The 27,021-nt window shown below is 40.3% G+C and overlaps 1 protein-coding gene across 2 annotated transcripts in view; it reads right to left on the bottom strand.

Moving 5' to 3' along the window:
• Window positions 1-1,432: 1,432 nt before the first annotated feature.
• ZNF10 (zinc finger protein 10) overlaps window positions 1,433-27,021 on the bottom strand; it is a 29,060-nt gene continuing 3,471 nt past the window's right edge. The window contains exons 2-6 of one of the 2 annotated variants that reach the window (XR_008670288.2): window positions 16,423-16,514; window positions 9,796-9,922; window positions 9,051-9,146; window positions 3,689-5,440; window positions 1,433-2,436 (exon numbers count right to left, since the gene is read on the bottom strand). Coding sequence is in view for 1 of the 2 variants with exons in the window: in XM_004054194.4 (XP_004054242.1) it covers window positions 3,975-5,440; window positions 9,051-9,146; window positions 9,796-9,922; window positions 16,423-16,455 (1,722 nt within the window). In the remaining variant the exon portion in view is untranslated. Of the gene's footprint in view, window positions 5,441-9,050; window positions 9,147-9,795; window positions 9,923-16,422; window positions 16,515-27,021 lie in introns of both variants that reach the window. The other variant, XM_004054194.4, reaches the window with a different exon arrangement.

Below are 27,021 nucleotides of genomic sequence, written 5' to 3'. Positions count from 1 at the left end.
ACTGAGTTTTCCCATCCTTGACCAAGGTATATTTCTCCATTTCTTTTGCGTTATTTATTCTTATTATATGTTCCTTAACTTCTTCCAGCAATGTTTTATAGTTTTCACTGTGCAGGTCTTTCATGTTTCATTAAATTTATCTAAGTATTTCACATTTTTTCTATCATTGTAAATGGAATTATATTTCTAATTTCATTTCCTAATTGGTCACTGTTAGTCCAAGCTGCAACATTTTATAAACCCCCAACCATTTCACAGACCCTGGTCAAGGCGATTCTTCAGGGGCTTGGGCCATGAGAAACATCCTATCTAACCACCTGACAACAGGAACATCTTTATCAAATGCTGCCAGGCAGCAAGCCATACCACCCAGACCCCTTCCACCCAGACCTATAATTACCCCAGCCTGAAAGCAGCAGCGGGCTCCGGCACTAAGCTGGTCCCCTCTCTGCAGGTTTTTGCTGGCAATAAACCTGTGTTTCTGTTGAGCCACTCTCTCTTTAACCCTCACCTTTCCTTCAAAACCTAACTTTTTTTGTATCATTATAAATGGAACTGTATTTCCAATTTCATTTCCTAATTGGTCACTGCTAGCATATAGAAATAAAATTGATTTTTGTAACCTCATATCCTATGACCGTGCTAAATTCCTTTATTAAGGTTCTAGTAGCTTTTTTTTTAACGGAAAAGGAAGAGTCTCACTCTGTCACCCAGGCTAGAGTGCAGTGGTGCGATCCTGGCTCACTGCAATCTCCGCCTCCCGGGTTCAAGCGATTCTCCTGCCTCAGCCTCCCGAGTAGCTGGGATTACAGATGTGCGTCACCACACCCAGCTAATTTTTGTATTTTTAGTAGAGACGGGGCTTCACCATGTTGGCCAGGCTGGTCTTGAACTCCCAACCTCAGGTGATCCACCCGCCTCAGCCTCCCAAAGTGCTGGGATTACAGGCGTGAGCCACTGTGCTGGGCCTCTAGTAGCTTATTAATATGTATGAGCCCTCACACCCCTTTTTTGGAGACAGGGTCTCACCCTGTTGCCCAGGCTGGAGTGCAGTGCTGTGATCATAATTCACTGCAACCTCAAACTCTGGTCTCAAGTGGTCCTCCTGCCTCAGGGCCTTTTAAGTAGCTAGGACTATAGGTATGCACCACCACACCTAATTTTTAAACTTTCTGTAGAGACAGGGTCTCGCAATGTTGCCCAGGCTGGTCTTGAACTCAGTCAATCCTCCTCCCTCAGCCTCCCAAGTTGTTGGGATTATAAGCATGAGCTAACACACCGGGCCCTGGTATGAGCTTCTGAAGAAAAAAAAAAATTCCATCACTGAGGAGATTGTTTTCCTAATTCTACAAGTAAGATATATTATTTCAGGAGGCTTTGGAAAGAACTGAAAAGTGTAAAAATAGAAAAGGAAACACCAATTTTCCCAATATATAGGCTAACTACTGTTAATATTTTGACAAATTTCCTTAGTTTTGGGCAACACTCATTTTTTACAATACATTTATTTTGACATATTTGAGCTTATTCCATATTAACAATTATTTATCATGCTTTTGTAACACATGACAGCATTTTTCCTTTACCAAACTTTTTGTGTACATATTTTAATGCCTGCATAATCTTCCATTACATGGATATGCCACAAATATTACGCTAGTGTACATTTTTTATTTTGCAAATTATGCACTGTCATAAATATTTCAGTGATCATCCTCATACATATTTCTGTCTTCATTACAAGTTAGACCCTTAAGGTGTTAACAATAGTAATATTATTAATGGCACCTACTATGTGCCAGGCACTCTTTTATGTGATTCATACATATCATCTCAATCCACATGACAACGCTTTGAGGTAGATACTAGTAGTAACCTCATTATACAGTTGAGGAAATTGAGCCACAGGTTATTAGCAATGTTAAGAGCCCCAGTTAAGTGACTATTCTACTCCCTTAATGAAAACCATTTCTGATAGGTATGTTGTATGTGGGCATGGTGTGTACACAGTGAGAAGAGCAGCAGGAAACATGAAACCCAGGACCTAGTTCTGAGTCTGACTTCACTGAAAATGTGAGACCGGGGCCAATTCACTTGATCTCAATTGTACAACGACAAGTATGAGCTAGAGGCTGCCATGTTCCTTGTAGTTCTCAAGTCTCCTGATTCTAACCATCATTTCTAGGTTTTTTCCTCAGAGAGAGATCAAGATATCTGGTTGGCTTCAGCAATACTTCATCTATCATTCAACAATCAATCATTGAGCAGCTAATATTTATGCCAGAAAATGGAGAATCATGGTCAGTCCCTATATACAACAGACTGATTTATAGAATGAAAGAGAAAATTAAAATAGATCCTCTTCCTGAATCTTTTGTGGGTTATTAACTTACCAGAGAATCTGAAGACTGGGATCCTCTCCATAGAATGGAAAACCTTTGTACAAACAGAATAAATGTGTATACAACATTACAAGCTGTTTATTGATCCTCAGAAATAAAACCTATATCCACTATTTGTCAGTGATTTTCCCAAGCTGTTCAGTTCTGATTTAGGCAAAAGGGAAAAACCATGTATGACTGTAAGGGAAGTGAGAACTCAGTAAATTCTTATAAGCACACAAGCAGATTTCAATTAAATAACAGATATTAGGGTGTGGCAATATTATTAATAATCACAGCCAGTAACTACAGAGAACATAATATATGTCAGGCACTATTCTAAGCTGTTTCCATTTACTCATTTAATACTCACCATAATCCTATCAGGTAAGTACTATTATTATCGCTAATTTACAGATGAGGATATCAGTAAGTTTGGCACAGAGAAGCTAAGCAGCATGTTCAAGATCACCCAGCTAGTGGGGTTTCAACCTGGGTAGTCTAGCTCAAGTCTACGCTCTTAAACACTAATCTTTCTTTATAAAGATAAAAGACTACCTTGAGAAAGAGGGTATCTTTGGACTGTGCTCTGTTTATCACATGAGGACACTTGCTCTAAATATTGTTTAAATACTTGTTCCCACTAAAATGGGGACCCTCCCTGAATGTTCAAATGCCCAATGTTCCCCTAGGTCCTAACATCCAGAGAATTACTGTGTTTTTAAATTCTCAGGAGCTTTTGCAGTGCTAATAAGAGTGGAAAAAGTGGAACTCTGTGACCCAAAACAATTTAGAATAGGAAAGCTCATTAACAGGTGGTACTCAAAAGCTTCTTTGATGGTAGAATAGAGAAACTAGATATCCTCTTACAATATTTAAAAGTTTCTTAAAATAATTATTACAGCAACATTAAACAGACTATAAAACTCAGTCAAAATCTCCTTATCTAACAAATCAATTCTGTTCAATTATCTGTATACTTTCAATTCTTGCCCACATGCAAATGTACCTAAAAATGGGTTAGCACTGGTAGTGGAGATGTGTTGTTTTTAATTGTACTACATTATAAGCATTTTTCTTGCTGTTAACCAAAATATGGTTTCTACCAGACACATAAAACATACCAAACACTACTAAATGTCCCAGAAGAGAGACACAGTCAAGAAAACAATGACATATTGACTGAAATATTATTTTCCATCTTTTGTTGCATTAACTGTATCATTTCTTAATTCTCAGCAACAACTCTCCCTATAGTAGCATACTCATTTCTTTTCAAATGAAGGGGTTCTTGCTCAACAACTCACCTATTTAATAATTCCTTCTCAGATTCTAGCATTTAAGACTTGGTCAAGAATGCTCCCAGGCCAATTACTTCCGTAGGAATTCATGAAAAGAAGAAAATCTGATGGATTTGTGTACTGAAATAAAATCTGTGGTTTCTTTCCCTTCCAGGACCAATTCTCTAATGTGCAATAGGATAGTAACAAGACTGAAAGCATTTCCAAATAGATTCAATTTGTACAGCTTATCTCCAGGAGTTCTCCAATGCAAAATAAAGTCATTGCTCTTTGTGAAATATTCCCATATTTATTAGTAAGTATTTTCTCTAATATGATTTGTCTGGTATCCAATAAGGTTAGAGGTATTAACAAGCGCTGTCCCACATTGATTGCATGTTAAGAACTGCTCTCCAGTGTGAGCTATTTGATGAACTATAAATGGAGAGTTCTGGCTGAAGATAATGCCACATTGATTACATTTATATGTCTCTTCTCCCACATGAATTCTCTGGTGCTTAATGAGGTCATTCTTCCGGATGAAGGCTTTCCCACACTGACAGCATTCATATGGTTTCTCTCCAGTGTGTATCCTCTGATGCACAATAAGGGCAGAACTCTGGCTGAAAGATTTTCCACAATCATGACACTCATATGGTTTCTCTCCAGTGTGGGTTCTTTGATGTGAATAAAGGTGAGAGCTTCGACTAAAACATTTTCCACAATCCTTACACTCAAAAGGTTTTAGTCCAGTGTGAATTCTATGATGCACAACAAGGTGAGATCTCTGGCTGTAAGACTTTCCACATTCATTGCATTCATAGGGCCTCACTCTCACATGGGTTCTCTGATGCAGAATGAGATGTGTGCTCTGTCTGAAAGATTTCCCACATTCAGGACATTCATAGGGTTTCTCTCCAGTATGTGTCCTCTGGTGTCTAATAAGCCTAGAGCTATGAACAAAAGATTTCCCACACTGATTACATGTGTACAGTTTGTCTCCTGTATGAGTTCTCTGATGAGTAACAAGGTGAGAGAACCAGCTGAAGGATTTTCCACATTCTTTACATTCATAGGGTTCCTCACCAGTATGGGTCTTTTGATGTCCAGTGAGGTGAGAACTCCGGCTGAAAGACTTTCCACATTCTTTACACTCATAGGGTTTTTCTCCAGTATGAATAAGCTGATGCCTAGTAAGATTAGAGCGCCAGCTGAAGAATTTTCCACATTCCTTACATTCATAGGGTTTCTCTCTATGTATGCCCTTTGATATACCAAGAGATGAACCATGAGTAAGAGAGTTGTCATTATCAGGGCATTTGTAGGATTTATCACCTGTGTGAGTTCTTGCAAACTGAATAAGGTGAATGTTTTGACAGAAAGTTTGACCACATTCATTACTGTTACTTGCACAACTGTCCTGATGACCATTAAGAACTAAATCATGTTTTAAACTTTTAGTATGTGAGTCACGTTTATGGAAATACTCTCTCAGTACTAGCTGAGCAGGAAGAAGACAGTTTCCCCCATATTTACCACTTTCAGAGACTCTCTCCTGAGTAAGTACTTTCTTTTGGGTGAATGCCACTTGCCTCAAATGTCTCTCTGGGTTTTCCTGATACTTGTCTAACTGGTCTCTACATTTCCAGACTTCTTCTAATGACAAATACCAGAGATCATTCCTTGCCATTCCTTCCATTTTAATGTCACAGGATTGCTTATCTTTAAAAATGCTCCTGCTGGAAACTGATGATTTGATTTCAAATGCAGTCTCTGAATCTGAAAGAAATGAAAAATGTTTGTGTAACTAAACAGAGTATTAAGGTGAGAATGCTAGGATGTATGTGGAGACAAAGTATGCAAGATGTACACAGTTGCTTTCAAATATGGCTTTATAACTTTGACAGAGAATGAGAAAAGGAAGAATGGAGCGGTAAACAATAAATGCATTGTGGTATACAGTACTCACAAAGGGCAAAAGGGGTAAGGAGAAGCCACAGGACACAGCATGACACATGGGATCAGGGTATCAATGGTGAGGGTAGAAATAAGGGAAATTCCATAAAAAGGACTGCACTCTCATTTTCTAATCCAGATATTAACAATGTAAGTTCCTCACCTGTCTACTTGTTGTCAGGACTTTCCCCTGACACACATTCTTCACATTACTATCAATTTAGTATTCTCTCTCTCTTTTTTTTTTTTTTTGAGACAGTTTCGCTCTTGTCGTCCAGGCTGGAGTGCAATGACGCAATCTTGGCTCAATGCAACCTCCGCCTCCCAGGTTCAAATGATTCTCCTGCCTCAGCCTCCCAAGTAGCTGGGATTACAGGCACCTGCCACCATGCCTGGTTAATTTTTAATATTTTTAGTAGAGACAGGGTTTCACTATGTTGGCCAGGCTGGTCTTGAACTCCTGACTTAAGGTGATCCACCCGCCTTGGCCTCCCAAAGTGCTGGGATTATAGGCGTGAGCCAGTGCGTCCGGCCCAATTTAGTATTCTTAAACCATGAATGCAGCCATACGTCAGGCAATGCTTTTTATCCAAATCACAGAAGCACTATAGAATAACACCCAGATGAGTGACACAACAGACCTCTCAGAGCGGCTACATGACAAGGTGGAAGAGTAAATGCACAAAAGTTACCAAGATACAAGTTCTAATCTAAGTTTTATATTACTACTAGTGGTGAACTTAGACAAGTTGCTAAACTTTGAAGAATTCATTTTGCTTATCTGTAATCTAAGGATGATAGTATTTGTTATTTAAGATTATTATATTATATAAAGCATGAGCCTATTACAGTCTCTGGCACATTTATGGTCAAAGCAATAAGATTTACAATAATCATCATCATTCTTCTCATTTTTTTGATTTCTTCGCTCTGAAACATAAGGACTTAACAACTGATAGGACTACTACCACAAGATGTGAACTTAGAATCTGAAGCCTGACCCATACGCTCTTAGAATTTCTGCCATCTGCTACCTGTGTATATTACAGCAAATTATTTCTCTTGAATAAGAGCTTTATCTGTTTCTCAATGTCTTTCAGGTAAAACATATAATCCCAAACCTAAAAAATACACTGATAATACCACTTCATCTTACGTAAGTGGGGTGACATTCCACTCTTACCTGGTATTATGGGTTAAACTGTATCCCACCCCCCACCCCGCAAAAAAGGTATGTTGAAGTTTTAATCCTCAGTATCTCAGAATATGACCATATTTGGAAATACAGTCTTTCCAGATGTAATTAGTTATGATGAGGTAGTACCAGAAATAGGATGGGCCCCTAATCCAGTATGAGGGTGGTCCTCCATAAAAAAGACACAGACACAGGGGAAGAGACCATGTGAACATGGAGACCAAGACTGGAATGATATATCCACAAGCCAAGGAATACCTGGGGCCAGCAGAGCCCGGAAGAGATAAGGAAAGACCCTCTCCTGGAAGCATAGCAGAGCGCCACTGACATCTTCATTTTAGACTTACAGCCTCCAGCTGTGACATGATACATTTTGGTTGTTTTGAGCCACCTAACTGCTGGTTCTTTGTTACCGCAGCCCCAGGAAACTAATACACCTGGTAAATGATCCCTGTGCCAGGCCTGGTCCCTAAATGACTTCCTTATACAATCCCACCCCGACCAGTCCTGTCCCTTACCACTTAGTTAGTTCCTAGTTTCTTCCCCATCCTGATGATTTTTAATAGGAAATACACCACCCTTTCCTCCCTTTCCCCAACCCAGAACATCAGAAAATCTTATGGAGAAGTTTTTCAACCTACAAATGCCAACTGGAAGATTCTATGAAGAATATCTATGATAAGGGGGGTGCTGAGCACTTATGGAGGACAATTCTGAGTGGAGAGTTTGATCATAAGAATGAGGTGTTTTATTAATATCCTAAAATCTTCCACATATTATGTAATACAGCCATGCCAGTAAGTTATTGTCGAAGTCTGTTGGACCCATCAATCAACTAATCATCTGATTTTTAAAAATCATCATTCATTATATTTTTTGTTTTGATAATGAATTTAACAGCCTTGTAGATTCTGTAAAACTCCATGCCTTTAAGCCCATGAAGTCTGAGTATTTCTTTTGACAATAAATTCTCAATAAAAATATAAACTGCTGGGTCCAGTTAATAATTGTTATTTTTGGATACTTGTCAACAGACATTCAGGAAAGCTTACTAGATGAACAAAATAGAAAAGAAAGAAAGAAGGTAAGTAATAAAAAGAAAATATAACAATATTTCCTCCCATGGTCCCAAAGAAAGACTTGCTTTGAGATACCATTTTGATACAATCACCTACAAGGCAAATACTAAAAAGTAAAAAAGAGCTTATGATAATATTTCAAAGTAGAGATTTAAACTAAGTGGAAGTTCAGAAGAGGAAGAGGCCAATACTTAATGAGGAATCATAAAAGCCTTCATGGGAAAGAACTTGAGGCTAAATTACAGGACAAGCAAGACTCAGATTTAATTTACATCACACTCAAAGTCTGAGATGCAGGGAAATGCCTATAAATAAATTTTTAAAACATTAAATACAAAACTAGATAGAGGCTGGGCATGGTGGCTCACGCCTGTAATCCCAGCACTTTGGAAGGCCGAGGTGGGCGGATCACTTGAGGTCAGGAGTTCGAGACCAGCCTAGCCAACATGGTAAAACCCTATCTCTCCTAAAAATACAAAAATTAGCTGGGCGTGGTGGTGCATGCCTGTAATTCCCGGTTCTTTGGGAGGTTAAGGCGGAAGAATCGCTTAAACCTGAGAGGCGGAGGTTGCAGTGAGTCGAGATTGCGCCACTACACTCCAGCCTGGGAGACTGAGTGAAACTCCATCTCAAAAAGAAAAAAAGATCTAAAGTACAGTAGGAAAAACTGGTGTTTCTGTGAGCAGCCATTCTGGAAAGGAAGGAGAGTTGAGGCAACAGGAATTATGAGCTCTCTGCAGCAGTTTTCTACCTGGCAGAAAACAAACTCTCAGAAAAGAAGGTGTTAAGAGTCCCACTCCAGAGCTTGCACAGAGAACTGAGTTGTGGGAAGGGGTCACATGAAAGAACAAAGAGAGGCAAAAATGCAAGAAGTGATTCTATGACAAACGAAAGCACAAGATGCTAGGGTTAGTGGTAACAATTAGGAGAGCGACACGTGCAAGCGCTGAAACCAAGCACGTCAACAGACAGAGAAACCTTTGCCTCTGAATGCAAATGGAATGTAAAGACTGGCAGTGGGGAAACAGGGGACAGATAAACTCAGTCTTCCCAGGAAGAAAGGCCTGTGAGGAGGGCCAGTGACCACTATCTCTAGAAGTTCTAGCACCTCACAGCCCATCTGGGCTGCTGCCTATGACAACTCTTGACTGGTCCTCACCAGGATGGGTCTCTTGGTGAATTTCTCTCTCCACCAGCCAGGGCTCTTCTCCCTTCTCCAACCGGAGGATCACATCTGGCTTAGTAAGCTGATAACCTGTTCACAGCGAAAGACAAAGAACAGGGTAAGAGTCAGGGGAGCTCTGAGGTAGGCACAAAGAAACATCTCAGATTCAACCTGACCACCAACCCTCTGCAGGACTGGCAGGGACTCTAAAGTTGACAGAGGCAGGAAAACTTATTTTATTTATTTATTTTGAGATGGAGTCTCACTCTGTTGCCAGGCTGGAGTGCAGTGGCATAATCTTGGCTCACTGCAACCTCCACTTCCGGGGTTCAAGTGATTCTCCTGCCTCAGCCTCCCAAGTAGCTGGGACTACAGGAGCACGCCACCACGCCCAGCTAATTTTTGTATTTTTAGTAGAGACGGGGTTTCACCATGTTGGTCAGGATGGTCTCAATCTCTTGACCTTGTGATCCGCTCACCTCGGCCTCCCAAAGTGCTGGAATTACAGGCGTGAGCCACCACGCCCAGCCAGAAAACTTTTTAAAGAGGCATTTTTAAAACTTCAATACATTAAAACAAGTTTTCCACAAAAGCTGGAGTAAAAAAACCCTGTTCTATGCCTCAAAGAAATTAGGTCTCTGAACGCCAAGCCTATACTCTGGTATGATACATGCTTCAGGGTCTCTGTACCTTTTGATCAATGGAGAACCAAAATCTTCAAAAACAGAGCTAGTCTTACCCAAGGAAACCAGGTTCTTATAGTTCTCCAGCATCACATTTCTGTACACGATCTGCTGAGCAGTGTCCAGCAGCTTCCACTCCTCCCTGGTGAAGTCCACAAATACATCCTTGAAGGTCACCAGTGTCTACAACATCAAACACATTTGCATTGCACCAGATATGCATCTTTGCTATCCCCCTTTCCTGATCGCTAACAGGAAGAGAAATTAAGCTGACAGCACTGGGGCAGGTAAAGTGGATGGACCACAATTTATTCTAGGAGTGAGTAGTATTTATTCTAGTCAAGTCTTAAAAGGAATGGCTATTAGGTACCTACTGTCTGAAAACAAGTTTTATGTGATGCTTTAGGTTAAAGAAAACTGTCATAAGCATTTTTATTTAAATTAAATTTTAAACAGCTATGGCAGGGGGAATCATCCATTCTCCAAAAAAGTTAACCCACTTTTACACTACGTAAATAAAGAACCTAATTCAAGTACACCTTAATGCTTAAGAGATTTACCACCCTAGCCATGTTTTATAACCTAAAATAATTATCCAAAACATTTTTCATGACTATTGGTAGGTACTAGAAAAAAAAAACAGAAGAGTTGTCTTAGCAGTAGCAAAACAATTTGACAAAGAAACAGGAGACAGATGCAAGGCCCTTATCAGCCACATCAAAAATAAGTGTTGATTATATCTAGAGAAAAACCTATTTGAGTGACTGAGGGTCTCTCATCAAAGACCATAAAGGTCAGAAGACAGTGGAATAATGTTTGTTTGTTTTTAAATGCTGAAAGAACAGACAAACCAGAATTTCTACATCCAGTGAAAATATCTTTCAAAAATGATGCAAAATTAAGATATTCTCAAATGAACTAAAACTAACAGAATTTGTTGCCAGAAGTTCTGCTCTAGAAGATGTGCTGAAGGAAGTTCTTCAGGCAGAAGGGAAATGATACCAGAGAGAAACCTGAAATCTCAGAAATGGAAGATAAATAACAAAAACAGTAGATATCTGGGTAAATATAATAGATTTGTTTTCTTCTCTTAAATTTTTCAAAAATATACAGAACAGTTGAAAGAAAGACCTGTAACATTTTCTGGTGCAGTTTTTCAACGTACACACAACTTTAACAAAAAGGGAGGAATGTAAAGGGACCCACATATTGTAAGGCTTCTAGATTTTGCTTGAAGTAGTAAAAATTAACTCTAAGTGGACTGTAAAAGATTAGGTATGTATATTCTAATCCCTACAGCAAATATTAAAAAACACAAAAATATAAAGCTGAAAAACCAAGACATTAAGTGAAATACTAAAATATATTCAAATAATCCAAATAAAGGCAGTAAATTAAGAAGGGGGAAAAGATATACAGAGAACATATAATAAAATAACACACTTAAATCCAATTGTATTAATTAATAACATTAAACAAAAATGGTCTAAACATAACAATTAAAAAACAGGTAGCCAAACTTTATCAAGAAAAAAAAAAAGCAACCGGGTGCAGTGGCTTACACCTGTAATCCCAGCACTTTGGAAGGCTGAGGTAGGTGGATCACTTGAGTTCAGGAGTTCAAGACCAGCCTGGCAATATGGCAAAACCCTGTCTCTACAAAAAATACAAAAATTAACCAGGCGTGGTGGCATGTGCCTGTAGTCCCAGCTACTCGGGAGGCTAAGGTGAGAGGATCACTTGAACCCAGGAGCCAGATGTTACAGTGGGCTGTGATCACACCACTGTACTCTAGCCTGTGCAACAGAGTGAGAACCTGTCTAAAAAAAAAAAAAAAGCAATAGCAAAAACCACAAGCCCTTGAGCCCTGGAGTTTCAGACCAGCCTGGACAACATAGGGAGATCCTGTGTCTACAAAAAATTTAAAAATTAGCCAGATGTGGTGGCTCATGCCTATAGTCCCAGCTACTGGGGAGACAGGTGGGAGAATCACTTGAGTCCAGGAGTTTGAGCCAGACTGCAGTGAGCTGTAATAGCACCACTGCACTCCAGCCTGGGCAACAATGAGACCCTGCCTCAAAACAAACAAACAAACCACAAGCCTCAACTATCTGCTACCTAAAAGAAAACATTGGGCCAGGCACGGTGGCTCATGCCTGTAATCCTAGAACTTTGGGAGGCTGAGGCGGGCGGATCACCTGAGGTCGGGGGTTCCAGACCAGCCTGACCAACATGGAGAAACCCTGTCTCTACTAAAAATACAAAATTAGCCAGGTGTGGTGGCACATGCCTGTAATCCCAGCTACTCGGGAGGCTGAGGCAGGAGAATCGCTTGAACACAGGAGGCAGAGGTTGCAGTGAGCCAAGATATCGGCATTGCACTCCAGCCTGGGCAACGAGAGCAAAACTCCAACTCAAAAAAAAAAAAAAAAAAACCAACATTGAATACAACCTAGAAACCTAGAGAGGTTAAAAGTAAAAGGACAGAAACAGATATACTATGGAAACACTAATCATACAAAAGCTAGAGTGGCTGTATTAGTATCAGACAACATAGAATTAAGAACAAAGAATATTAGCAGAGATAAAGAGGGATATTACACACTGATAAATGTGTCAATCTGCAAAAAAATTTCAAATCCTAAATAGATCAAAATGTAATATATAAATTTATAAAACTTCTATAAGAAAACATAGGAGAAAATATTTGTCATTTTGAGTTCTTCAGAGGGTTCTTAACAATAACACCAAAAGCATGATCCATAAAAGAACAAATTGATAGGTCAGGCATGGTGGCTCACGCCTGTAATCCCAGCACTCTGGGAGGCCAAGGCAGGAGGATCATCTGAGGTCAGGAGTTCGAGACTAGCCTGGCCAACATGGTGAAATGCCGTTTCTACTAAATATACAAAAATTAGCTGGGCATGGTGATGCACACAAGTAATCCCAGCCACTTCGGAGGCTGAGGCATGAGAATCGCTTTGACACTGGAGGCAGAGGTTGCAGTGAGCCCAGATCACACCACTGCACTCCAGCCTAGACGAGAGAATGAGACTCTGTCTCCAAAAAAATAAAAAAGAACAAATTGAAAATTGACAAAGTGAGCTTCACCAAAACTAAAAATCTTTTTCCTCTTCAAAAGACATTGCTAAGAGAATGAAAAGACAAGCCAGAGACCAGGAAATAATATTGCAAATCACATTATCTGACAAAGGACTTGTACATATAAGGTACAGAGAACCCTCAAAACTCAGTAAGAGGCTGAGCACAGTGGTTCACACCTGTAATCCCAGACTTTGGGAGGCCAACGCAGGCCTCGGGAATGCCTCAGGATTGCCTGAGTTCAGCAGTTCGAGACCAGCCTGGGCAACACGGTGAAACCCCGTCTCTACTAAAATACAAAAAAAAAAAAAAAAAAAATTAGCCAGGCATGGTGTCATGCACCTGTAGTCCCAGCTACTCGGGAGGCTAAGGCAGGAGAATTGCTTGAATCCAGGAGAAGGCAAATGTTGCAGTGAGCTGATATCGCGCCACTGCACTCCAGCCTGGGCTACAGAGCAAGACTCCGTCTCCCAAAAAAAAAAAAAAAAAAACTCAGTAAGAAAACAGACTAGTTTTCTTACTGAGCAAAAGACTAAAATAAACATTTCACCAAAGAAGAATATAGGTAGTTGGTAATAAATAAGCAAATGATGCTTAATATCATTATTTATTAGGGAAATGAAAGTTAAAATGACAGTGAGATACCTCTAAGACACTTATTAGAAAGGGTAAACTTTTAAAATGTGTGATACCAAGTGCTGGTGAGGATGCGGAATAACTGCCACTCCCACACATTACTGTGAGAATGCAAAAATGCTACAACCACTTTGGAAAATTTGCATATTTTTCATAAAGTTAAACGTACTCTTGGCACACACCTATCATTCTCTTGGCTAAATACCTGAGTATGAAAATTTATGTCCACACAAAAACCTGTATGCAAATGTATAAACCTGAGAAAGGGCTTTATTTATAATTAGCAAAAACTGGAAGAAACTCAAATGTCCCTCAACAGGAAATGCATAAACAAAACGTGGTACAGCCACACAGTGTAAATCTACTCAGTAATAAGAAGGAACATCCTACTGACTCATACAACAACAGATGAACCTCCGATACATTATGCTATATGAAAGGAGCTAGAGGCTTCATACTATGAGATTCCATTTATGTGACCTTCTGGAAAAGGTAAAAATCAATAGATCAGTGGTTGCAAAGGGCTGGAGGGGGAGTAAGCATGGACTATATACAAAGGGGTAACACATAGGGAATTCTAGGATCATGGGTTTGCCCTGTATCTTGGTGGTTTTTTTTTTTTTTTTGAGATGGAGTTTCGCTCTTTCACCTAGGGTAGAGTGAAGTGGCACAATCTCGGCTCAGTGCAACCTCTGTTCCCTGAGTTCAAGCAATTCCCCTGCCTCAGCCTCCCAGGTACCTGAGTTTATAGGTGCCCGCCACTGTGCCCAGCTAATTTTTGTATTTTTAGTAGAGACGGGGTTCCACCATGTTGGCCAGGCTGGTCTCGAACTCCTGACCTCAAGTGATCCACCCGCCTCCGCCTCCCAAAGTGTTGGGATTACAGGCATGAGCCACAGTGCCCAGCCTGCTCTGTATCTTGAATGAAGTGGGGGCTACACAACTATATGCATCTGTCAAAAATCACAGAACTGTAAATCCAAAGTGGAAAACGTTACTGTATGTAAAAAAAAAATTTTTAATGGAATGTTCTATGAGATCTGTATGCTGGATATCTTCTCTCCTTCCCTCCAGGTTTCCTCTCCACCCTACTCTGTTCCCCAGGGAGGGTGAGCTGTGTGGATTATACCAAAGGTTTCTCTTGCCCTCTGCCTTTCTGATTTATTTCACCAATGGAGATCACCAGCTGGATATGGCAAGAAAGTTGCCCCAGTGCAGTGGTGGTGACGTAATGGAGGTACCTTGACAGATGGGAACAGCCTCTGTGAACTGCAAGTCTGGTTTCCAGAACCTGTTCTCATCCCTTCAGGCCTAATGGTGATGACACTCTGCTCCCACCTCATTCTCGTATTACTGAAGTTCAGTGTGCCTGCTACTTTCCACTAGTCCTTGACTCACTCATTGCTGCTCAGTTTCTAAGAAGCCTGCCCAGTTTTAACTTCAGTGGCTATCTGATTTCTGGCCTGGTGCTTTTAGCATTCCTATAAGTAATACATTGCACTTTTACTGTGAACACAGAGACAAAGCATATCATGGGGACACCACTGAAAGGTGCATGACATGTTAGTCAAGAACCGGATTTGAAATCAGGCGAACCTGTGGTCAAATCTGTACATCTTAAATTTTGTGTTTTTTTTTTGTTTTTTTCTTTTTGTGGGGGCGGAGGGGTGGGACAGAGTTTTGCTCTGACACGCGGGCTGGAGTGCAGTGGCATGATCTTGGCTCACTGCAACCTCCGCCTCCCGGGTTCAAGCAATTTTCCTGCCTCAGCCTCCGGAGTAGCTAGGACTACGCCACCACGCCTGGCTTATTTTTGTATTTTTAGTAGAGACAGGGTCTTACCATGTTGGCCGTGCTGTTCTCAAACTCCTGACCTCGGTGATCTGCGCACCTCAGCCTCCCAAAGTGCTGGGATTACAGGTATGAGCCACCGCACCTGGCCTGTATACCTTAAATTTTGGATTGGATAATGCTTATTTAACTTCACCATGAGTCAGTTCTCTTAGCTGTAAAATACCGTCTGTCTCATAGTATTATACACACTAACACAACAGTACAATACCGTGTTAAAGAAGACAGAGATGAGAAGTGCCACCCGCTGCAGTCCAGCATGTACAGACATGCCAAGAAGGTGTATAGCCTAAGTATGCTTTCATTCCTCCTAATACTTTTTAAAATATCTTATGTGCTTCTTGTTCTTTGCTGGAAGTAAGCATTATCCTGAATTACGTTGTTTATTGTTTTCAAAATGCCCTTACCTCATATGAATATAATTGTAAACAAATAACTGTTTGGCCGGGCGGGGTAGCTCACACCTGTAATGCAGTGCTTTGGGAGGCCGAGGCAGGCGGATCACCTGAGGTCAGGATATTGAGACTGGCTAACACAGTGAAACCCCGTCTCTACTAAAAATACAAAAATTTAGCCAGGCATAGTGGCACACGCCTGTAGTCCCAGCTACTTGGGAGGCTGAGGCAGAAGAATCACTTGAACCCGGGAGGTGGAGGTTGCAGTGAGCTGAGATCGCGCCACTGGACTCTAGCCTGGGTGACAGAGCGAGACTCCGTCTAAACAACAACAAAAAAAGAATAACTGTTTGTAAATACCTGTTTTTGAATTTTTTGGTCAGCATGAGTTGATCTTTTTCTTGTATTAGCCTCCAGTCCATTTTAAATATAACACTAATCTCATTCCATTCTGTCATATTTTCCACTACTATTCTACTATTTTTATTTTGTATATATTTGAAAATTTCTATAATAAAAGAAGAGAGGGAAAGACCAAAGCCCACAGTGATCTGTCTTCTTCCTAACTCACCTGGGAACAAAACAAAAACCTAATTCTAGTCTGCTGGAGAAGAAGATATAATTTCTGAAGATCTTTGGCAAAGGAACTAAAGCAAAAAGGAATTCCCAGTTGGAAACTGGGAAGAAAGCCCAGCTTACCCGGGACCAGGCAGTTAGTGACTTAGCATCCATGCCCTCCTTGTTCTTGATGATACTTCCTTGAGTGACAGCAGAGTGCTGAGGAGACAAAACTGGGAAAAAGAAAGAAACATAAGTTAAGTTTGCTATGACTGGGAGGCTCCCTAAATTGTCAGTCTAAACTTCTTCATACCAGCTGGGTATGACACAAACACCCACTATACAGAGGAACATCAGAGATATTCTATAAGCAAATCTACAGTGCCCGAAGCTCCCCAAGATTAGGAAGAGAAGAGCTACATAAATTGCATTTTTACCCCCTTAATCTCTGGAGTTCCACACCACATTTGAAGATTTAAAACTGAATGATCCTACCTACCATTACAAATTTTTTTTTTTTTGAGGAAAAAAATACCAAACCTGACCTAATCAAATAGTCTCACTTTACAGATTAAAAAAACAAGTGTTGTCTCCAGCTGGTCACAGAACCGAAGTCAGAGATAGAAGCCCAAGAAAAATGTGACGCACCATTACTGGCTTGAAGATGGAATGCAGTGTGAGGAACATGGCAGTCTCCAGCAGCAAAGAGCAGCACCAGCTGAAAGCCAGCTAGGAAGCAGGGACCTCAGTCCTGCAGCCACAAGGAACTGAACTCTGCCAAGAAGAGTGAGCTTGAAAGTGAATTTTTCCCCACGGCCTCCAGATGAGAACTCAGTCCAGGTGACACCCTGATTTCAGCCTTTAGACATCCTGAGCAGAAAACCCAGCCATGCTGTGCTTGCACCGCTTCTGACCAACAGAGCTGATAATAAGGAAATGCTGTTTGAAGCTGCCAAGTTTGTGGTATATGCTACAAGCAACAGAAAACTAATATAGCCAATTACATTTTAAAGATAATTTAAATATTAAGGAAAAATATTATATATTTACCTAGGTAGTTACCATTTGCCAGTGCTGTTTACTCGTTTATGTAGATCCAGATTTCCATTTGGTTTCATTTCCTTTCTCTCTGAAGCACATTCTTTAACGTTTCCTGTAACGGAGGTCTCCTAGTGATAAATTCTTTCAGCTTTCTTATAGCTAACAATGTCTTTTTTGTGCCTTTGGCTTTTTTTTAAACAGCCATATGGTACAATTCAACCATTTAAACTGTGTATTCAGTGGGTTTTGGTATATTATATAATTTTTTAAATTGCAGTAAAATAATTTTTTTTTTTTTTTTTTGCCGTTTTAACTGTTTTTAAGTATCCAATTCAGTGGCATTAAGTACATTCACAGTGTGGTGCAACCATCACCACTATGTAATTCCAAAACTTTTCCATCGCTCCAAACAGAATCTCTGGTACCCACTCAGTGGTAACTCCATATTCTCCCCTATTCCCTGGAAGCCCCTAATCTACGTTCTGCCTCTATGAATTTGCCTGTTCTACTTAGGTCATGTAAGTGGAATCATACAATATTTGCCCTTTCGAGTCTGGCTTATTTCACTCAGTATACATTTTTCAAGGTTCATCTATGTTTTAACATGTATCAGAACCTCACTCTTTTAATGACCAAATATTCCATTGTGTAGAGACTACATTTTGTTACCCACTCATCTGTTGATGAACACTTGCATTGTTTCCATCTTTTGGTTATTATGAATAACACTGCCATGAGCACTGGCATACAAGTATCTGTTTGAGTTCCTACATTCGATTCCCTTGGATATACACCTAGGACTGAAACAGCTGGGTCATATGGTTTTATGTTTAGCTTTTTGAGGAACCAACAAACTGTTTTCCATAGTGGCTGCATCATTTTTACATTCACACCAGGAATATATATGCATATTCTAATTTCTCTACATCCTTGCCAAATACTTGTTATTCTATTTTTTTTAATTACAGCCATCCTAGTAAGGATGAAGTGACATCTCATTGTAGTTTTTACATTTCCCTAACGACTGATGATGTTGAGCATATTTTCATGTGCTTACTAGCCATTTGTACATCTTCTTTACAGGAATGTCAAGTCCTTTACCCATGTTTACAATTGGGTTGTGTGTATTGTTGAGTTGAAGGAGTTCTTTGCATATTCTAGATATTAAACCCTTAACAGATACATGATTTGCAAATAGTTTCTCCCACTTTTTTTTTTTTTTTTTTTGGAGACGGAGTCTCACTCTGTCACCCAGGTTGGAGTGCAGTGGCAAGATCTCAGTTCACTGAAACCTCCACCTCCCAGGTTCAAGCAATTCTTGTGCCTCAGCCTGTAGCTGGGACTACAGGCATGCAAAGCTAATTTTTTTGTATTTTTTAGTAGAGACGGGGTTTCACCATGTTGGTCAGGCTGGTCTTGAACTCCTGACCTCAGGTGATCTGCCCGCCTCGGCCTCCCAAAGTGCTGGGATTACAGCGTGAGCCACCGCACCCGGCCTGTTTCTTCCATTCTATAGGTTGAGTTACCTTTGTTGTTGAAAGATGTCTTTTCCTGAATGTGTAATTCTATTTAATAGGTAGACAGTTATTTTTTTCTTTCAGTACTTTGTAGATATAGTTCCACTCTTCTTAGATGTCTTATTTCTGGTAAGAAATCCAATGTAATCCCTTATTCCTCTATATATAGCATGTATTTTCCTTCTGGCTGCTTTTGAGATTTTCTCTTTTATTGATCTGAGTAATCTGATTATTATTTTCCTTGGTATACTTTTCATGTTTCTGGAGTTTAGGGTTCCTTGAGCTTCTTGAACTTGCGGGTTTATAGTTTCATTAAGTTTTGACATTTCCAGCCATTATTTCTTCATATATTTCTCCATCTCTCCTTTACTCTCTTCTTCAGGGACTCCAATTACTCATACGGTAGGCTACCTGATGCTATCCACAGCTTACTCAAGTTCTTTTCATTTTTTTTCTGGTTTCTTTTTTCTCTCTGCATTTCATTTTGGATAGTTTTACTGCTATGCCTTCAAGTTCACCCAACTTTTCTTCTGGAAATCTAATCTTCTGTTAACCTGGTATATTTTCATTTCAGGCAATATAGGTTTTCTCCCTAGAATCTCAATTTTTTTAATACTTTCTATTGCTGTACTTACCTTCTTAGCAATACGAAATACAGTTATAACTAATGTTTTACTATCCTCCTCTGCTAATAATAATATCTATGTTAAGTTTGGATGAGTTTCAAATCATTATTACCGTCCTCACTATGGGCCATGTTTTCATCTCTTTGCATGCTTGGTGAATTTGATTGGATGCCAGATACTGTGAATGTTATTGTATTGGATGCTGGATATTTTTATATTACTATAAATTTCCTTAAGCTTTGTTTTAGGATGGTTAGGTTATTTGCAAACAGTTTGATCCTTCTGGGTCTTTCTTTTACAATTTGCTAGATAGATTTAGCAGTGCCTAGTATAGGGCTAATTATCCCCCATTACTGAAGCAAGACCTTCTTGATAGATACTGATTGGGTAGACACGACCTATCCAATGCTCCAGGAATTGGAAGAGTTTTCCAGTCTGGCTGGTGGGAATAGATATACTCTTCTCAGCCCTATGTGAACAACAGATACTGTTCCCAATAATCCTTTAGAGGACTCTTTCCCTGGCTCAAGTAGTTTCCTCACATGTATGTACTAATCTGTGCTCTGCTGAATACTTGAGGGAGAACCTTTGCAGATCTCCAGAATTCTCCTGCTGTAAGATGCTCTCTTACAGAAGCCATATTGCTTTTACTTATGGGACCATGCATAAAACTGAAAAGGAAACCCTTAAATCTTCAGAAGACAGAGCAAACAATATACAGGAACAAAGTACAAAAGAAATGCAAATGTAAACATATAGGAAACAGTCAAATTTAGTATTCAAAAAATGGAAATTAAAAAAATCTAAATTTAAAATAAATTTAAAATGCAATGTTTATAAACTTCTGCTTCCAGCCGAGATGGAATACGAGAGAACAGAATTAACCTCTTGCCCCAACAACAACAAAACAGACAAAATACATTAAACAGTGGTTTTCAAGACCAAGAGAGATAAAATAGTATTGACCTCATAGGGTTATTGTGGGAATTAAATGAGTTAGTATTTGTAAAACATAGAATGGTGCCTGACACGTGGTAAGACTTATTTAAAAAAAAAAAAAAAAAAAAAAAAAAAAGACGTCTAGTGGCCCAGTAACACAAGTGTCTTTCTTTTCTTTTTTTTCAAAGTCGAGGCCTCATTCTTGTCACCTAGGCCAGAGTGTGGTGGCATGATCATAGCTTACCGTGGCCTCAAACTCTTGGGCGCAAGTGATCCTCCCTCCTCAGCCTCCCAAGTAGATAGAACTACAGGTGTGAGCCACTGCACCTGGCTTTTTTTTTTTTTTTTTTTTTTTTTTTTTTTTGAGACAGGGTCTTACTCTGTCATCCAGGCTGGAGTACAGTGGCACGAACACAGCTCACTGCAGTCTTGACCTCCTGGGCTCAAGTGATCCTCCCGCCTCAGCCTCCTGAGTATCTGGGACCACAGGCACATACCATCACACTCAGCTAATCTTTAAATTTTTGTAGAGACAGGGTCTCACTATGTTGCCCAGGCTGGTTTCAAAGTCTTGGGCTCAAGTAATCCTCCTGCTTTGGCCTCTCAAAGTACTGGGATTACAGGTGTGAGTCACCATGCCCAGCCTGGCTAATTAAAAAAATTTTTTTGGCAGAGATAGGGGTCTCATTATGTTGCCCAGGCTAGTCTAGAACTCCTAGCCTCAAGCAGTCCTCATGCCTTGGCCTCCTAAAGTGCTGGGCCTCTCAAAGTGCTCAAATGACAGATGTAAGCCACTGCACCCAACCAGCAAGTGTCTTTCTAGAGTTTCTTTTTAACATCCAATCAGTCACCACAACCTGTAAATTCCCCCTCTTAAATGTCTTCCACCAACTCCTACTGCTGTGGCCCTGATTCAGGGCCTCATAATTCTTGACCTAGAGACCTCCTACTTGACTTCTTTGCCTTTGGTCTCTCTCACTCCAATGAGTGTTTGCAGCAACATCATCTCTGTAAAACACAAAAGTTTCACTCCCTGTTTAAAATTCCCTTTTGGTCTCCCAGTACGTATAGAAAAATGAACTAAGTCCTTGGCATAGATTTAGGATCCTCTGTGATTGTGGCTTTTCTACCTCCCTATGCCCTAAATGTTTTATCAAACTACCATACATTTCCCTATAACTATGGTGAACCACTTGAGTTGCCTGAACAACTTTATCTATGCTATTCCTATGCCAGATATGTTCTTCCTTTTCTTGTCTCTTGGTAAAACCTTACCCATGTTGCAAGATCAAACATTATCCCTTCTTATGTCATTACCTAATTTCTCCAGGAAGTTTTAGTGTTTCTTACTCTTTGCTCCCACAGCCACCGAAAGAAGAAGCAACAATGACTGAATTAAAGTACAGCAAGAGAGATCCACAATTAGCTGACCAAAGGGTCATGTCCTTATGGAGAGAAGTTTCTGACATCAGGTACAGGTCTCTGTCCTTACCCTGTTTTTAATCCTTTCACCAGCAATATAAGTAAAGATCAGTTACAAATTTTAGCTGACAATAAAGGCAATGACATACTATTTCAGGAAATTAAGATATACAAGTGGATGCTATATGTACTTTGTATGGATGTTATCACAGGAGTACAACGTTCCTTTTAAGGAGTCAGAATGCCAGAGTTAGCAGGATAAAGAGGTGTATGAACCCAGACGGTTCCTTTATTCATCCCTTTTTACACCAGACATTAACTGAATACTTACAATATGCCAAGTACTATCCTAGGGGCTAAGAACAGAGTAGTAGCCATTCAGACATGGGTCCCTCCCTCATAGAGCTTGCTTTTCAAGATAAGCAAAGGCTGAAGTAACTGGAAATACTCAGCCTGAAAAAAATTACTTACAGGAAGCAAGAAAATAGTTTTCACACATTTGCACATCCTATCCTCGGAATAATATTTATTCTGAGTTGTTGCACAGGGCAGGATTAGGACATATGTGTGGAGTTACAAAGAAGCCAATTACAAGTCAATATAATGAGATACTGTTAATCAAATGACATATCTGGAAATAGTACTGGCATCCCAGGGAGATCATTGTGGCCTCAAACTCCTGGGCTCAAGTGATCCTCCCAAGCAGCTAGAACTACAGGTATGAGCCACTGTACTTGGCTAATTTTTTTTTTTTTTTTTTTTAGACAGGGTCTCAAAATTTCTGGTCACTAATAAATTTTCAATAGGATCTCATTAAAAAAACAAAACTACAGTAAGGCTTCTGGTTTAGACAGACACATAAGGTCCATTCTAATAACTACCATAATTATAAACAGTTTGGGTTAGGTCTCACTCAATTCTAATTTCCCTTAGCAACTACTTCTAGATAACTCACTCAAACCTTTATCTAACCCAGCGGTTTTAAACTCTGGCTGCACGCTGGAATTGCTAAGTACGTTTGGCATTTATTGATACCTGGGTCCCATACCAAGAGATTCTGATTTAATTATCTGAGAAGGGATTAAGGATTTTTTTTTTTTAAGAGCTCCACCTGGTACAAATGAATGTATAGCTAAGGTTGAGAAACACAGATGTAAACCATTATTTATTTAATTCCAGGTTTCTACCATTCTTGAGGTAATCAGATCCATCACAAAGGATCCTTTTATGTGACTGGCCAAAACTGACTTCTCTAAAGTATCAGTCATTCTCAGAGCAGGGAAACTGGGAAAAGTTTTGTTTGTTTTTGAGGAAACAGCTGGTAAGTTAATAACTATCTTAGTGGTATAGATTTGGAACTTCTGCCATTTTAATAAATCTCTACCGAACACTTATATTCCTAGCTCTGTACCAGGCCTTGAAGACAGAAATGTGAACAAGGCATTTAATCCCTTACCTCAAGCAGCTGAGGCTACTTGAAGAAACTCAAAACACACATTTACAGCAGAGTTTGATTACTGCTATAATAACGGCAATGGACAAGGGCTCACGGGAGCATAGAAGGTGGTTTCTAACACAGCCTAATGGTTTCAGGGAGGAATGGGCTGAGTGTCAGAGCTGGTTTGGTAGGTAAGGGAGGTTGGGGAACATCGTGAGCAAAGGCAATGCCTAAGAAGATTATGTGTAAGGGGAAGAATTTCAATACTTCTAGTGCATATAGTTTAGGCCAGAGAATAAAAAGAAACAGGGCCAGAGGTGTGCAAAGCCAGATCTAGGTCACAGCCAGCCAAGAATGCCATTCTCAGAAATGTGGACTCTTTCCTAAATGTTGTAAGCCAGGAAACAATATTAGTGTCTTCAAAGTGCTCTTCTAGGGGTAGCTGTGTAATGGACTAGAGGAAGATATAATAGTAGCCCAAAAAAAAACCAGGTAGTAGGCTAATACTTTAATCTAGAAGATTTGGGAACACAAATTAGGGCCATATGGTAGAAATGGAGAGCAGGTAGATTTGGGTAGGATCAGTATGTCCTGGAATTTGACTGAATGTGGGTGTGAGAAAGGGCTAGCAGCTTCACGTGACTCTCAGGTTTCTGTGTGACTAAATGGAGAACAATATCAGAAGGGTTACGTACTAGAGAAATGATGTGATTGGTTTTGAACATAGTGAGTAGGCCACATGAACACAGTGAGTAAGCCACAGAGAAGTGGCATCTAGGAAGCTGTATTTAAATGTGAGGGTTATCCAGATGTACATCATCTGCCTTCCATATCTGTATTCTATCTGAATCCATTCAAGCTGCCTGGCTATATACTCAAATAGGACAAGCTTTTCGGGAGGAGGATGGTCTTTTGTCACATATTTAAGAGTAACTATATTCTCCTGCTGTAAGATATAGGTGAAGTAAACACATGAATAAAGGAGTCTAAGGGGGATCATATGTTCCTATCAACAACCCTGTGACATATTTCATATAAAGCTTACTAAGAAACAGTAATATTCAATGGTGCCACGTAATGGCGTTATCAGACGAAACCATGGCATAAAACCAACCAGAGAACTTGAAGAGTAAAATAAACAGTAGGACCAGGATTATAGAGAAAAATCAACGTTTAGGCAGCAAATAAAAGAGAAGCCCAAAAAGGAGGCAGAGAACCACCAGATAAAGAGATCTAAGATATGTAAATTTCAAGGATGGTTAGATCAAAATAGAGTTAGATAAATTAAGGATTGAAAGGTATTGGATTGGTTAGATAAGCCTTCACTAATAATTTGAGGAGATCAGCTTCAATACACTAGTGGAAACAGCAGACAAATTCCACAATAGGAATGAAAAGTTTGGAAGTGGAGAAGGAAGAGAAAGGGCAGGTAGAAGAGGTGGTGGGGTCAGAGTGGAGACTAAAAACAGAGGAAGCAATTAATAGACAAGGGAGTTGGAACTAGAGGAGAGAGAAGGGGGAAAGGATGGGGTCAAATCTCTGATGAAGGCATCAGGTTTCTAAAGGAAGAAGGATGCTTCATTCTCTCCTACCTCCTGGAAGTCAGGATAGGTGGGATGTTGACAATTAGCAGGCAGTTCAATAAAAATGTGAGTCAAAAAAGAAAGCAGGGCTATTTGCTAACAATGAGAGGAACAACAGATGGCCATGATCACTGAGGACAGTGATAAAGGTTTGGGCCATGCAGTGACAAACTAGCAAAAGCTGCTGACAAAAGATAAGCTGAGGTTACGGAGAGTATGTCTGTCACACTTGTCTGCCTAGCTGTGATTTCCTCAAGCAGCACTCGCTGCCTGGACAGAAGAAAAGGCAAACTGTCCAGTGTTCTGGGCTGGGATTTCTATGTGTGCAGGTAATGCAGAGCAAGGGAAGTAAGAATGCCTCATGTGAGAAATGTGTGCAATCAACAACAGGATCTAGTTTTGGTATAGACATGAGTCAAGGAAGGAGCTGACAGATTTGAGAACCTCCAAGAAGAGTCGTGAGAATAAGGACATAAAAAGAGCCAGGAGAACAAGGGGTAAGAGTCAGAAAGAGGGATACCGAAGTTTGCAGAGGCTGTGCTGTTTGGGTCATGAGTGGAAGTCTGAGACACACAGGAGTGATGACATGAGCAGAGTGAAGTGAAGCGCCTCCAGAGATGAGAAGGCAAGGTAGGCTCAGCTCATATAACGAAGTCCTGGAACACTGCGATGCCACAGAGGAAAGCTGTTTCAAATCCTCTGCCTGATGATGTCCAGCATTATTTATTTCCTGTTTTGGCTGCAGCAGCATAATGGATCTTGGTATTCAGGGAGCAGTCAGTGCCCTTTCCCCAGCTCACAGTGCAGAGTTTGGAGCCCAACTTACTATTTGGTCACTGCTGTGTAAGAACAAAAGATGAGAGGTAGTCTGGATGCTCTGAGATCCAATAATCTTCCCAGTAAGACAAGGCAGACCCATGAAAGGCAAAAGACAATTCTATATGCGCACACTAAGATCAAAAGGCATTTCAGGTAGCTATCAAGAGTGACTGAGCGTCCCCTACCTGAGAAGCTCTTTTTAAGATGTTAGGAACACAACTATGAGAATAATTTCCCTCCCTCAAGCAGATTGTAACCATGGAAGGATGTTAAAAGTCTAGTACCACAGACATGAAGAGAATGGAGAAAGGAAATGTGGCTGGGGAAATCTGCAGAACTTCCTGGGGAAGGAAAAACTGGAACAACGATGAGAAAAGGTCCAATGTTAGGAGTTAGAAAGCACAGCAACAGCCATTCCACAATGTGAGCTTTACATTTGCAAAGAGATTTTTCTTCCCACCTCCAAATGGTAAAATCTCCTAGAAGACAAAGACTATATAATTCAATTTGTGAACATAAATGTTACAATAAAGTCTATATTTTCTACCAGAGTGGTCACAAAAAATATTTATAATCACTCCATTTTTCTTCTGAGGCAAAGTCAAAACATAGTGCCAGAGAAAGGGAGACCATTTTTACTTTGGTAAACTCTTAAGGACAGAGGGCTATATTAGTTTTCCATTGCTGCCAATTATCAAAACTTTGTGGTTTTCAACAACACACATTTGATACATAGCAATTCTGGAGGTCAGAAGTCTGATACAGGTTTCGGAGGGCTAAAATTAAGGTGTTGGCAGAGCTGTGTTCCTTCTGGAGGCTCTAGAGAAGAATCTATTTCCTTGCCCCTGTCCAGTGTCTAGGACCATCTACACTCCTTGGCTCCTGACCCTTCCTCCACCTGCAAGGCCAGCAATGATACATTTCTCTGTGCCTTTCTTTCATGGTTATATTTCCCTGATTGCTAACCTTCTTATCCCCCTTTTACTTTTTTTTTTTTTGAGAGGGAGTCTTGCTCTGTTGCCCAGGCTGGAGTGCAGTGAAGCAATCTCGGCTCATTGCAACCGCCGCCTCTCGGGTTCAAGTGATTCTCCTGCCACAGCCTCCCATATAGCTGGGATTACAGGCGCCCACCACCACACTCAGCTAATTTTTTTTTTTTTTTGTATTTTTAGTAGCGACAGGGTTTCACCAAGTTGGCCAGGCTGGTCTCGAACTCCTGACCTCAGGTGATCTCCCCACCTTGGCCTCCCAAAGTGCTGGGATTACAGGCGTGAGCCACCGTGCCCGGCCACCCAGCTCTTTTACTTTTAAGGACCCCTGTTATTACACTAAGCCCATTGAAATAATCCAGGATA

The sequence above is a fragment of the Gorilla gorilla genome, chromosome 10, assembly GCF_029281585.2.
Source record: "Gorilla gorilla gorilla isolate KB3781 chromosome 10, NHGRI_mGorGor1-v2.1_pri, whole genome shotgun sequence".
Classification (NCBI taxonomy): Eukaryota; Metazoa; Chordata; class Mammalia; order Primates; family Hominidae; genus Gorilla; species Gorilla gorilla.
This window is presented reverse-complemented; position numbering and strand designations above follow the sequence as displayed.